Consider the following 12,376-nt stretch of genomic DNA (forward strand, 5'->3'; position numbering starts at 1 on the left):
GCCTCTTTTGCAAACCACAGTGCCCCAAAGGAGAGAACAAAAGGCAATGCCCTGCCACAGAGACAGGGTGGGATGGAGGGGATGGGGGGTGGGAGGGATACTGGGACCCATGGTGGTAGAAAATGGGCACTGGTGGAGGGATAGGTGCTTGATCATTGTATAACTGAAACCAAGCACAAAAATTTGTAAGTATACAACTGTACTTCATGGTGTTTCACTAATAAAAATTAAAAAATAAAAAAAAATTACTCCTGGCAGTGCTCGAGGGACCATATGAGATGCTGGGAATTGAACCCTGGTCGGCCACCTGCAAATCAGGTGCTCTACCCAGTGTGCAATCGCTACAGCCCCAGTATCCAAACCTTAACAAGCAAACTTAATAATGTGCCTGTCAAGGTGGCAGACTGTGGGGAGCAGATGGGGGGCTGGGAGGGAACCTGGAAACACTGGTGGAGGGAAGTTGATCTGGTGGTGGGAAGGATGATGGAAGATTGTATATTTAATACTCAACCATGAGCAGTTTTGTAAATCACAGTGCTTTAGTAACATTAAAAATGTGTACTTCTATTCTGCTAACAGATTTTTATTTTAGTAGTGTGTGTATATGTATATACAATTATAATTGTGTTTGTGATATATGTTATAAAATATAGCAACTCTCACAAAAGGCAGAGAAGAGTCCAATGAGTGCTTATTCTTAGGGACGTTAAATGCTCAAAAGGCACAAACAGCAGAAATCCTTTTTTGAGCAAGAGCTGGCGACCACAGATTTGAGAGACTGAGCAGGCATTGTAGGTTCATCTTTCATCCCTGATGAGCACATTTGGCTTTATCACTACTTTATCAGAGAAACAGAGCACTCCCTCCCCTCCTCTTCTATTTAGGAGACCACAAAAATCCTAAATTCTCCAGGCAGTCAGATCCTCCTCCTTATCTCCTCCCTCACAAATTTCCCAGAATCCCCTAAAGATTCTCCTTCATTCGCTCACCCCAGATATACCCAGTGGCAACACTCTTGTCCCAAGGCACTGTCACTTCAGATAAATGTCATTATCTACTGTGAGAGTTGTTTTATTGTGCAACAAATTAACTACAGTCTTGGAAGTTTTAAATGACATTAATTTATTTCTTCACAGTTCCCTTACTCAGTAAGGTTCTGTGTTTTCTCTCTCAGAAGGCCAAAACCGAGGTGTGGAGGTTCTGGGGAAGACTCCTCCCCAAGCATATTCAGTTTGTAGGAAATTATCAAATCAATTCCTTGAGGCTGGAGGCCTGAACACTCAGCTTCCTTTCAGGCTCAGAATCAGGCTCAGAGACAGTCTCCACACTAGCAGCGGCTCCTGGCTCATTGTCCCTTGGTTCCTCTCTCTCAGAGTCAGCGATGGGGAGTTTTCATTTTCCAAACCCTCTCACTCTTTTTATGTCTTTGACTTCTCAAGTCAATAACTAAAGAAAGCTCTCCTCTTAGATTAGCTCAAGAGATGACACTAGGCCCAACATGATAGTCTCCATTTTTAGTAGCCAAAATCAGCAGTTTAGTTACATCTTTCAAATCTTTATCATATGCAGTCACCAGGATTAGAGTGGGACATTTCTTTTTAATTATTTTTTAATTTATGGCCCGGCTGGAGCAATAGCACAGCGGTAGGGCGTTTGCCTTGCACACAGCCAACATAGCCGACCCAAGTTCGATTCCTCCGCCCCTCTCGGAGAGCCCGGCAAGCTACCGAGAGTATCTCGCCCACACGGCAAAGTCTGGCAAGCTCCCCGTGACGTATTCGATATGCCAGACACAGTAACAAGAAGTCTCACGATGGAGACGTTACTGGGCCCGCTCGAACAAATCGATGAACCGCAGGAGGACTGTGATCGTGACCGTGAATTTATGGCCACACCTGGAGATGCTCAGAGTTTTATTCCTGGCTCTGGCACTGGAATATCACTCTTGGTGGGGCCTGGGGGACCATCTGGGGTGGTAGAAATCAAACCCAGATCAGCTGCTGCAAGACAAGTACCCTGCCTGCTGTACTATCTCTCCAGGCCCCCAAACATGCATATTTCAATTAAGCTATTCAATAACAGTAAATATTTTTGGCAACACTAGTCTACATTTTTAATAAGTAAAATTCTTTATTGTAATGACATAAAAACATTTAAAAATCAGCTCCCTAAAATAACTGTTTTTTTTGGGGGGGGTGGAGTCATACCCGGCGATGAACAGTGTATGACTCCTGGCTTTGCACTCAGGAATTACTCCTGGCGGTGTTCAGGGGACCATATGGGATGCTGGGAATCGAACCCGGGTTGGCTGTGTGCAAAGCCCTACCCGCTGTACGATCACTTCAGCGCCTCCCTAAAATATCTGATTTACTAGTCTGAAACTATGCCATAATCCTAAGAAAACCAATTGGAAAACAAAGATTTAGTGGACAAGTAATGATATCTTTAAATATTTTAAAAAGTACAAAAAGAAAAATTAATTTTTATGGATTCTAGCAGGAAGATCTAAGAACGAAGGATGGAAGTTGACAAAAGGCATATTTCAGTACACATGAGAACTTCTTAAAGCTAATAGAATTCCTTAAGCAGGAACAGGCTCCAACTACTACAATATCTCAGTTCCAGCACTGAGTGTAAGGAGGATCTCACAGACCAATTTCCTTCCATACTTCCAATTTCAGTACTAAGTAATTCTTTGACTAGGCTAAGGAAGGCTTCTCCACAATTTGCAGAGAAATCCTCCCAGTTTGAGCTATCCATGTCACTTTGACTGGGCTATATATTCAGGTCATTAAAAGAGAGGGAAGTGCCATTAGATTAGATTTATGTCACTGTTGGAAATGCCAGTAGTGGAAACATTGCCAATATTTTAGAAGATAAAAATCTTGTACATAAATTGTGTGGCCACAAAATGAAAGAGTTAATATATTCAGCGGTTCAAAACAGAATGAGACCTTCTTAGATTATGTTGACAGGACAAAAGATCAAAACAGTTGGCAGAAAACCAAAGTCAATATTGGAGCCAAGCAAATACTGCCTGCTGAGCACTGCATTAGGAAAGCCCGAAGATCATCCATTTTTAAGTGGCGAGAGACACTCACCTCCAGAACCACAGTAACGGGGTGCTTGCAGGTAGAAAAACTTTATTCTGATTGCTTCCAAATTTTAGTTTTATTAAACACAGTTTATACTTTGTGAAGAAACTTTAGTTTACACTCTTCGCTTTGTATTTTTTTCCTGTTATACTCTTTTGTTCTCTGTTATACTGTATGGAATGAGAAGGAAACGTTGTTCTTACATATGGAGATATGGAAATGTTTAAGCAATATGGCATTTTAAAAGCAAATAGATACAGACTGGTCTAAAAATAAAAAACTTGGAGTGGGATATTTCTTAGGATGTCAAGACTTGTAATATTGCCATTTTTACAGGAATTTTCCTTCTGCTAAAATCAAGTGATTTCATACATGTTTAATTTCCTTTATCAATTCTTTTTATAGTTATTATATAAGTGAACAATAACGCAACACTAGCCTAGAGTGTTCAATTTGCATGTTGTGCCACGTGACTATGCAAAATGTACAGAAAATACTTGCCTTCTGTGCTGATAATTGTGTGTTGGTTTGCGACCTGAACATTTACATGGAAAATTTCTGTCATCTAAACTTAAGTTTCATGTTAACTACGATCTGCAACCAGGAGAGTCATACACTTCTTTCTTTCTTTTTTTAGGATGATTTCTTTCAGGCAAGCAGCCTATTTTACTTGCTTCTTTGCTACGGTATCCTGTGGTAAGTGGAGTGTCCAGACATAGAGCTAGGAGTGTGTGAGAGAGTGGTCAGCAAGAAAAGGGCTGAGAGCAAGAGGCAGGCCTTGACAAATAAGGTTACACATCCTTTCAATCTCATATGTATGCTTGAAATACTACAGAATTTAGGCCCCTGAGCTTAAAAATGAGACTAGTTTGGAGCATGTGTTAGTAGGAAGCCATTCCTTGCTTTATTTCTTTTGGTTTTTTTAAAAAATAAGTTTTATTGGATCACTGTGAGATAGTTACAAACGTGCATGATTATATTTCAGTCATACAATGTTGGAGCACCCATCTCTCCACCAGTGGTCTATTTCCCACCATCATTGTTCCCAGTGTCCTACCTGCTACCCCCACCCCATCCCACTCCTTGCCTCTGTGGCAGGCACATTCCTTCTTACTCTCGCTCTAATTTCGGGCATTATGGTTTGCAAGACAGATACTAAGAGGCCATCATATTTGGTCTTTGGTCTATTTTCAGTACATATCTCCCACCCTGGGAGATTCCTTCATTATCATTTAGTTGGTGGTTCCTTCTCTAACCCAACTGCCTTTTCCCCCAGCACATGGGGCCGCAGGAAGGCATTTCTGGTTGCAAATAATTCTCTACAAAGTGCAGCATATCATAAAGTAATTATTTCTGATAATTCAAGAGGGCTAGGCATCTCAGACTATCTGGGTCTAACCCAAGTGTCAGAGTTGGCATCATGGAGATGTCTTTCAGAGCATTAGGGAAACATTTCAGAGAGGAAAACACCTAGTTTGAACTGAATTTAGTAAATTGCTCATTTGAATGATTCTAATTTCAACATCATATTTTGATCATCCCACTTCCTTAAATCAACAAGGATGATTCTACACACTTTAATCATGTGCAGCAGAGTTTTCCTTGTTCCACCATTTTGGTTGGATTTTGAGTCTGTGTTGGCTTAGATTACCCACACCACCGTGATTGCATGATTAAAATAAACACCTCTTGGTGAAAGAGTTAAAAATTTGCAAAGAGATACAATTTATGCAAGAAGAACCTCCCCACCACCACCACCACCATATTTTTGGTTCTTTCTAAAGCACCATTCCTTTTCATCGCTCACTTCTAATTGTTCTTTCGAACCATAGTCATTTTCATACACAAATGCACTAAATGCCAAGGAGTAGAAGCCAGATGTGTTGCATTCACATTCTTTTCAAATTCAATATTTTGGCAAAAAAAAGAAAAAACCACAATGATGTTAAAAAAGCAGAGGTGCTGGAGCCAGAGAGGCAGTACAGAGGGGAAGGCGGAAGACATTAGCCTTCCAAGAGTTTGACTTTGGTTCGATCCCTGGCACTACATATGGTCCCCTGAGTACCTCGGGGCTGCTCTGTAAGCCAGAGGAAGACCTAAGCACTGCTGTATCAGGGCCACCTCCACTTAAAAAAAGAAATCAGGGGTGAAAATTGGGAGAAATGAGAAACAACATATTGTGTGTTATACTATAATGCAAAATGAGCCACTGTTAAAAAGTTTTTCAAATATTTTTCTACAAACATCTATTTTCAAATTCAAGAGGTATTACTAATGACAACTATTCTTTTATAATTTACAATGCCTATCTGCAGTAATCTTTTGTGAAAATAAATATATATCACATTTTGGGGACCTTAATATTTTTCCCATTCTAGTATATTTATATGCTCTTTTGTTTTGTTTGGGGACCGTAATCAGCAGTGCTGAGGACTTACTCCTGACTCCGTGCTCATGGATCACTCCTGGTGGGATTTGAGGGATCATAAGGGTAGAGAAGAACAAATTTGGGTCAGCCACAAGCAAGGAAAGAGCCCTGCTCACTGTACTCTCTCTTCAGCCTTCATATATGCATATTCTTATGTGAATATTAAATTACTTTTGTAGAATAAAATTTTGGAAATAAAATCTTAGACAAAAAGATGTATTATTGTGGACAATTTGTCACAATTATGAAAAAATTATTTCCAGGGATGTTATCCCCCAAAATGACTCTTCTAACAGAAGATGGGAGTGATCATTTCCCCCACTGAAACCAAGTTTTATTGGTATCTAATGTTTTGTGGTCTAGTGCTTATGCACATTTTTGGAAAAGGAATTCCAGGAATCGCTGCCTTTTAGTCTGGATCCATGGGGAAGTGCTCCAAGCAGACCTGAGCCAGAAAAAGAACACCTGCTGCCGGGAAAAAGCTGATCAGGGCCAGGCTTTGCAACCAGATTTATGTGTAAACTTATGTTTTAGCCAACTGGACTTGAACTATGACAGAATGCAGATGCATGAATTTCAGGCACACTCCTCAATATGTGTAGCTTGAGGGTAAAGTTAAAATCATGGAACGAAACGAATATAAGAAAGATTGAGTCTCAATGAGAGCAGCTGAGCCCTATGTCCGGTTATTCCTAAAACAAGATCCATTATGAGTTCTTGGGTTTTAACCAACATATTTATTTGCAGTAAAGCTATTCTGAACAAGTTTTTTACTTAATCATCTGCAACACCATAATCAATACATAGCACTGTAGCACTGTCCTCCCGTTGTTCATCAATTTGCTGGGTGGGCATCAGTAATGTCTCCATTGTGAGACTTCTTATAGTTTTTGGCATATTGACTATACCATGGGGAGCTTTCCAGGCTCTGCCGTGGGGGCGGGATACTCTCGTAGCTTTCCAGGCTCTCTGAGAGGGACGGAGGAATCGAACCTGGGTCAGCCACATGCAAGGCAAACGCCCTACCCGCTGTGTGATCAAAACATAATTAATCAAAAATTTTTGAATGTTGGTAATGAGGTAAGTAAATTGTCTGGCTTTAACTAGCCTAAATTTGCTATTGTTCTTACCAATCTGCATGTAGTTTTCAGTTTTGAATAATTTTATAAAGAATCTTTTATATCTTGTGACCAAGTTTTAAAAATCAGACTGTTTTTCTTCTCTTTATAATGCTGTGTTCCAACAAGACCCAATAATGTGCCGAATGTCATAGATAAGTAAGGTAAAGGTAAAAGGTAAAGGCCCTCCCGCTGTTCGTCGATTTGCTCGAGCGGGCCCAGTAACGTCTCCATTGGAGACTTTGTTGTTACTGTGTCTGGCATATCGAATATCTCAGTAGCTTGCCAGGCTCTCCGAGAGGGGCGGAGGAATCGAACTCGGGTCGGCCATGTTGGCTGCGTGCAAGGCAAACGCCTTGCCGCTGTGCTATCGCTCCAGCCCAGATAAGTAAATAAATAAAATTAATGTAATACTTTGTATGGAATAGCTTAGTAACAGTGCTTTATATATACTCTAAAATGCAATACAAACAAGTCTATTATTCTGATTCTCATTGCCACCGGTTTCACTATCATCATTACTAGTTAAGACGATAAGCAGAAATAACTACTAGACCTTTCTTTCCTGTTTACTATAAAGTTAGTTATTTCCAGTGGACCCCTTACATAAGGTGAGTCACAGGGTAGTTCACAAAGTCTCCAACTATTGGATTATAGGTTAAACATTTTAGGCTTAACATTGGTTCCTACTTTCTCCTCGCTCCTGCAACAAGAAGTTTAAGTTTATTGGGTTACACCCATCACAGTGCTCTCGAGGCACTCCCATTCCTTTATGTTTATCTTTAGCTTCTCCTCTGTGCTCTGTTTCCCCTATCTGTTCATCATCTATATCCTAAAATCAGACCATGTGACTTATAAGGTCAGATCCTTCTAAGGACTCTAAAGTTTTGTATTTGTAAGTGAAATATTGCTTTTATCTTTCCCTTATGCCCTTTGCATAGTTTACTTTAGAGCAATGTCTTTTGTGTGTAGACCCAGAAAGACAGTTAAATTTGGGAGTTAGTTGACTCTGAATACCATTTACTCCTGGGCATCTGTCATATTTATTCGACTTAAGCCTCAGTTGCCCTTAGTATCTAGCACCCCAAAAGCAAAGTAGCGATGAAGGGACTGAATGGACCCAGGTCAAGCTGTAAGAGCCTGGCAAAGAAATGGGACAGGCCAAGTGCCATAAAACTTAGGATAAGTTAGAAGAACAGGGTCATGGACAAATTCTTTCATGACTCAAAAAGAAGTGACTGGACAATGACCCTGCTAGAGTTAGGAAGGACAAATCTGGCCTGAGAGCTGTAGCCTGGGATCTATAGTGAGATGTCCCTAGGAGAACCTCATTTTAAGATTAATATATCTCTCACTGTGTCCACACAAAATGACTAATGTTATTAAGAAGTAAATTTAAGATGACCCATTAAATGTATGGGGACTAAGGAAAGGAGAAGTATGCCCTTAAGCAGATCTCCTAGCAGGATGACATCTTCTTAGAAGAGCTTCCCCAGAAGGAAGGGCTTTACATATATTGATTGTGCTCTCTGACCTATGTGTCGTTGCTACCCCAACATGGGTGATTGGGCTCTTGACTAAGGCAGCGATACTGGCTGCGGGGAGACTAGCATGGGAAAAGTAGGAGATGGGAATGAGAGGCAATATGATACTGGAATGGGGCACTTAGTTAGATTGGAATATGCACATAGTGGGGAATGGAATAAATGACGACTGATCACCTACTAGTTTGGTGGCTCTGCTCCCTCCTTCATGCAACTGTTGAGGCTGCAGGCTGGAGTGGGGAAGTAGCTAGCTCATGGCCACTACACATGACAGAGCACCCACAGAAACTTTTTGAACACACACCATTACAGAAGGGAAAATCCTTTGTCTTAACCAGTCGTTGTTCATGCACTGAGTGAGAGAGAATATGTGCTTGATCTTCAAGAATCTGTCAAGAAACACCAACTGTCTAAAAAAAAATGCTACTACAGAGCTGGAGTGAAAGTACAGCGGGTAGAGCATTTGTCTTGCATGTGGCCAACCCGGGTTCGATTCCTAGCATCCCATATGGTCCCATGAGCACCGCCAGGAGTAATTCCTGAGTGCAGAACCAGTAGTAATCCCTGTGCATTGCTGGGTGTGACCCAAAAAGAAAAAGAAAGAAAGATAGGGAGGAAGGAAGGAAGGAAGGAAGGAAGGAAGGAAGGAAGGAAGGAAAGAAGGAAGGAAGGAAGTGCCCTGTGATTCCATTACTTAGTGCCCTGTGATTCCATTACTTAGTGCCCTGTGATTCCATTACTTCTTTACGGAAGGAAGGAAGGAAGGAAGGAAGGAAGGAAGGAAGGAAGGAAGGAAGGAAGGAAGGAAGGAAAAAGAAAGAAAAAGGCTACTTTGTGGCGAGTATTTTCACTGGACCAGATACTCAGTGTTTGTGGATTTATGAAATCTAGTCCTATATGCTTGGCAAAGTGTATATTCTCAGAAGCTTCCACCTGAAGAGATCTCTACTCTTTCTAAATATAAATCTTATTCAATGGTTAATCATCTTAGTCATACCTCTGAGAAGAACAGGAGCAAACTTGGTGGTGCTTGGGGGACCATATAGGATGCTTGGAACTGAACGTGGGTCGGCCGTGTGCAAGACAAATGCCCTACCTGCTGTCCTATCAATCCATCCCTCTCATGTCATATTTTTAAGGCATGATACATATAGAGATTATTAGGTAGAAAGCAAGCTAGGATTATATTTTCCTAGGAATAAGATTTGGGCAAAGTATTGTATAATTTAATTTTTTAATTATTATTTTATCCAGCATTACCCATATGAGTTCAAATCACATCAGATATAGTTCACGTGGTCGCCTTCATATGCCCATTCTGTCTCTATAATCAAATCCATGACATAAAGATTACTGACTGGATTAAAGTGAATTACATTTCAGAGCACAGTTGTATTTCCATGAGTCATTACTTTCATTTGTTCTAAACTCATACGCCTTGTTTTTCAGAATGCCTGATTCGATTCTATAAAAATGCTTTCTTCAGAGGTGGGGACGTAGCTGCCATCTATGCCCCGAATGCACAGCACTGTCAGATGATGTGCACTTTCCATCCGACGTGTTTGCTATTCAGTTTTCTTCCTGCAGATTCAACAAATAACACAGACAAAAGGTAAAAGCTGTTATTTGATTGCTGAAGAAGATAGTCATTTTCAAAACGGGGTCAGTTGTGAGCAAAATTGAATATTACATTGTAGGATTACATTTCTCAAATGTGGTTCAAGGACCAGTGACATCATTATCTCCTGCAAGTTCTTTGTAGTTTCAGCAAATTCTTTGATCGGACTACTGAAGAGGTAGGGTTCGTTGGGCTTGCTTGGGAATATTTATTTCAAACAATTGCTGCCTTCAAAACATGTCATTTTGTGCCCAAGGTCTCCAGAAAAATGTTAGTCTATCAATGGCCTAAGAAACTATCTCAATAAAGTATCTAATCAGGGGTGAATATTTCAACTAACTAGGAAGCAAACATGTAATTTAATCTAGGATAACATCGTGGGAAAAAACAGTCCTCAGGAAATACAGTAAAAGACAGCATTTTGTTGAAATATAATTAAACATCATTTGGAAATGGCAATTTGGAAAAGCAAGCACATTGAGAAAAGGGATAATAATTGGGAATTTTATTAGGTCATAAGTTGGTTGAATTATAGCCAGAGTTTCACGATGATTCTAATTTTGATTAACAAGCAGAATGAGCATTTTTTTTTAGAATGAGCATTTTTAAATTAAATTAAACACATTAAATGAAAACATCATTCACCAAAAGTTTGTGAATGTAGGAAAAATAATCTTTTTAAAATAGCACTGTCCTCCTGTTGTTCATCAATTTGCTCGAGCGGGCACCAGTAACGTCTCCATTGTGAGACTTGTTGTTACTATTTTTAGCATATCGAATATGCCACAGGGAGCTTGCCAGGCTCTGCCATGCGGGCGGGATACTCTCAGTAGCTTGCCGGGCTCTCCAAGAGGGACGGAGGAATTGAACCCAGGTCAGCTGCGTGCAAGGCCAATGCCCTGCCCGCTGTGCTATGGCTATGAAATTATTTCTTTTATATATGACAGGAATATTTTCCCCCTACATTAAGTCTATTATCATGGGCATCTTCATTGGACCCTGCCCAAGCCTATCCATGTTTCCTCATAGATCAGTGAAGCAAATTCATATAGCATCAAACTTTTTTAAACATGACTCAAATGCCAGAGAGATATTAAAGGGGTTAAGGATTTAAGTTGTAGAAGGTTGACTTCAGATCAATTCTGGTCACTACATAAGATTTTCCAAGCACCATCAGGAGAGACCCCTGAGCAACACAGAGCCAGGAATGAGTCCTGAGAACTGCTGAGAGTGACCCCCCAAACAAATAAAAACCTAACCCAAGAGCAAAAATAAAATAAAATGCAAGGCTCGATAAAATATATTAGCTAGAAGGCTGGAAGAATTGATAAAAATAACACCACAGGAAATGGTTCATTCAAGAAATAAATGAAAGACCCAACGGTATATTAGGGGCAACACTGGGACAATATTCTGCCTTCAAAAAGAAGAAAATACTTTGATGATACATCTCTTAGGTTCTCTCCATTTATAATCCAAGAAGGTCTAATACTGTTTGTTGATTGCGGGCTGGAGCGATAGCACAGTGGTAAGGCATTTGCCTTGCACGTAGCCAACATGGCCGACCTGAGTTCGATTCCTCTGCCCCTCTCCGAGAGCCTGTCAAGCTGCCAAGAGTATCTCGCCCACTCGGCAAAGCCTGGCAAGCTACCCATGATGTATTCAATATGCCAAACACAGTAACAAGTCTCACAATGTTATTGGGCCCGCTCAAGCAAATCGATGAACAATGGGAGGACAGTGACAGTGACAGTGACTGTTGATTGTACTCGAATTTCATTTACTCTAATACAAACGTTTGGATTGGAAAGAGGTAAATGAATGCAAGGTTCAATGAACATCTTGTAAATTCTCTAACTTTCCAGATCTGAATCCTGGGTCCCTGTGATGTCTCCATTTACCCAGCATGCACGGAGCACTGTAGTACTGTCCTCCCATTGTTCATCAATTTGTTCAAGCGGGCACCAGTAACGTCTCCATTGTGACACTTTTTGTTACTATTTTTGGCATATCAAATACACCATAGGGAGCTTGCCAGGCTCTGCCGTGTGGGCGGGATATTCTCAGTAGCTTGCCAGACTCTCCAAGAGGGACAGAGGAATTGAACCTGGGTTGGTTGCGTGCAAGGCAAACGCCCTACCTTTTGTGCTATTGCTCCATCCCTATCCAGCATGGGTTTGTAGTAATTCCTTGGATGTCACCTTTTCACAATCAATAGGGAAAGCCCCTGGGAAAAAGAATAAGTTTTTGTTAACAACTGATAATTACAACCCTCAATGTGGCTTTTAATAATTTCTAACCAAAGTGATTCAGATTCTACTGTAATTGATTCTCTGTTAATGGTGGAGAAAAACTCATCCTGCTTTGGAGAATAATACTTCAGGAGGTCCACCATTTTGAAGACTGTTGAGTTCTACTTTGCTGTTTCCTTAAAAAAGAAGGGAAACAACTTTTCAAAGACCACAGAGACTCAGTAAGACCAGTGGGCATTTCATGCACTTTGGAGTCAACTGGTGTTCAAATTAACTCAATATGACTGATTTCCTGTACTTAAACATGAGAATATAAGGGAA

The 12,376-nt window shown here is 40.6% G+C and overlaps 1 protein-coding gene across 2 annotated transcripts in view; it reads left to right on the forward strand.

Moving 5' to 3' along the window:
- Window positions 1–3,063: 3,063 nt before the first annotated feature.
- The window catches only part of KLKB1 (kallikrein B1), a 28,450-nt gene continuing 19,137 nt past the window's right edge, over window positions 3,064–12,376 (forward strand). For both annotated transcript variants that reach the window (XM_056114189.1, XM_056114190.1), the window contains exons 1-3: window positions 3,064–3,132; window positions 3,733–3,791; window positions 9,635–9,797. In XM_056114189.1, the coding sequence (XP_055970164.1) occupies window positions 3,734–3,791; window positions 9,635–9,797 (221 nt within the window). In that variant the 5' untranslated portion in view covers window positions 3,064–3,132; window position 3,733. The remainder of the gene's footprint in view (window positions 3,133–3,732; window positions 3,792–9,634; window positions 9,798–12,376) is intronic.

This window comes from Sorex fumeus, unplaced genomic scaffold (assembly GCF_029834395.1).
Source record: "Sorex fumeus unplaced genomic scaffold, SorFum_2.1 ptg000024l, whole genome shotgun sequence".
Lineage (NCBI taxonomy): Eukaryota > Metazoa > Chordata > Mammalia > Eulipotyphla > Soricidae > Sorex > Sorex fumeus.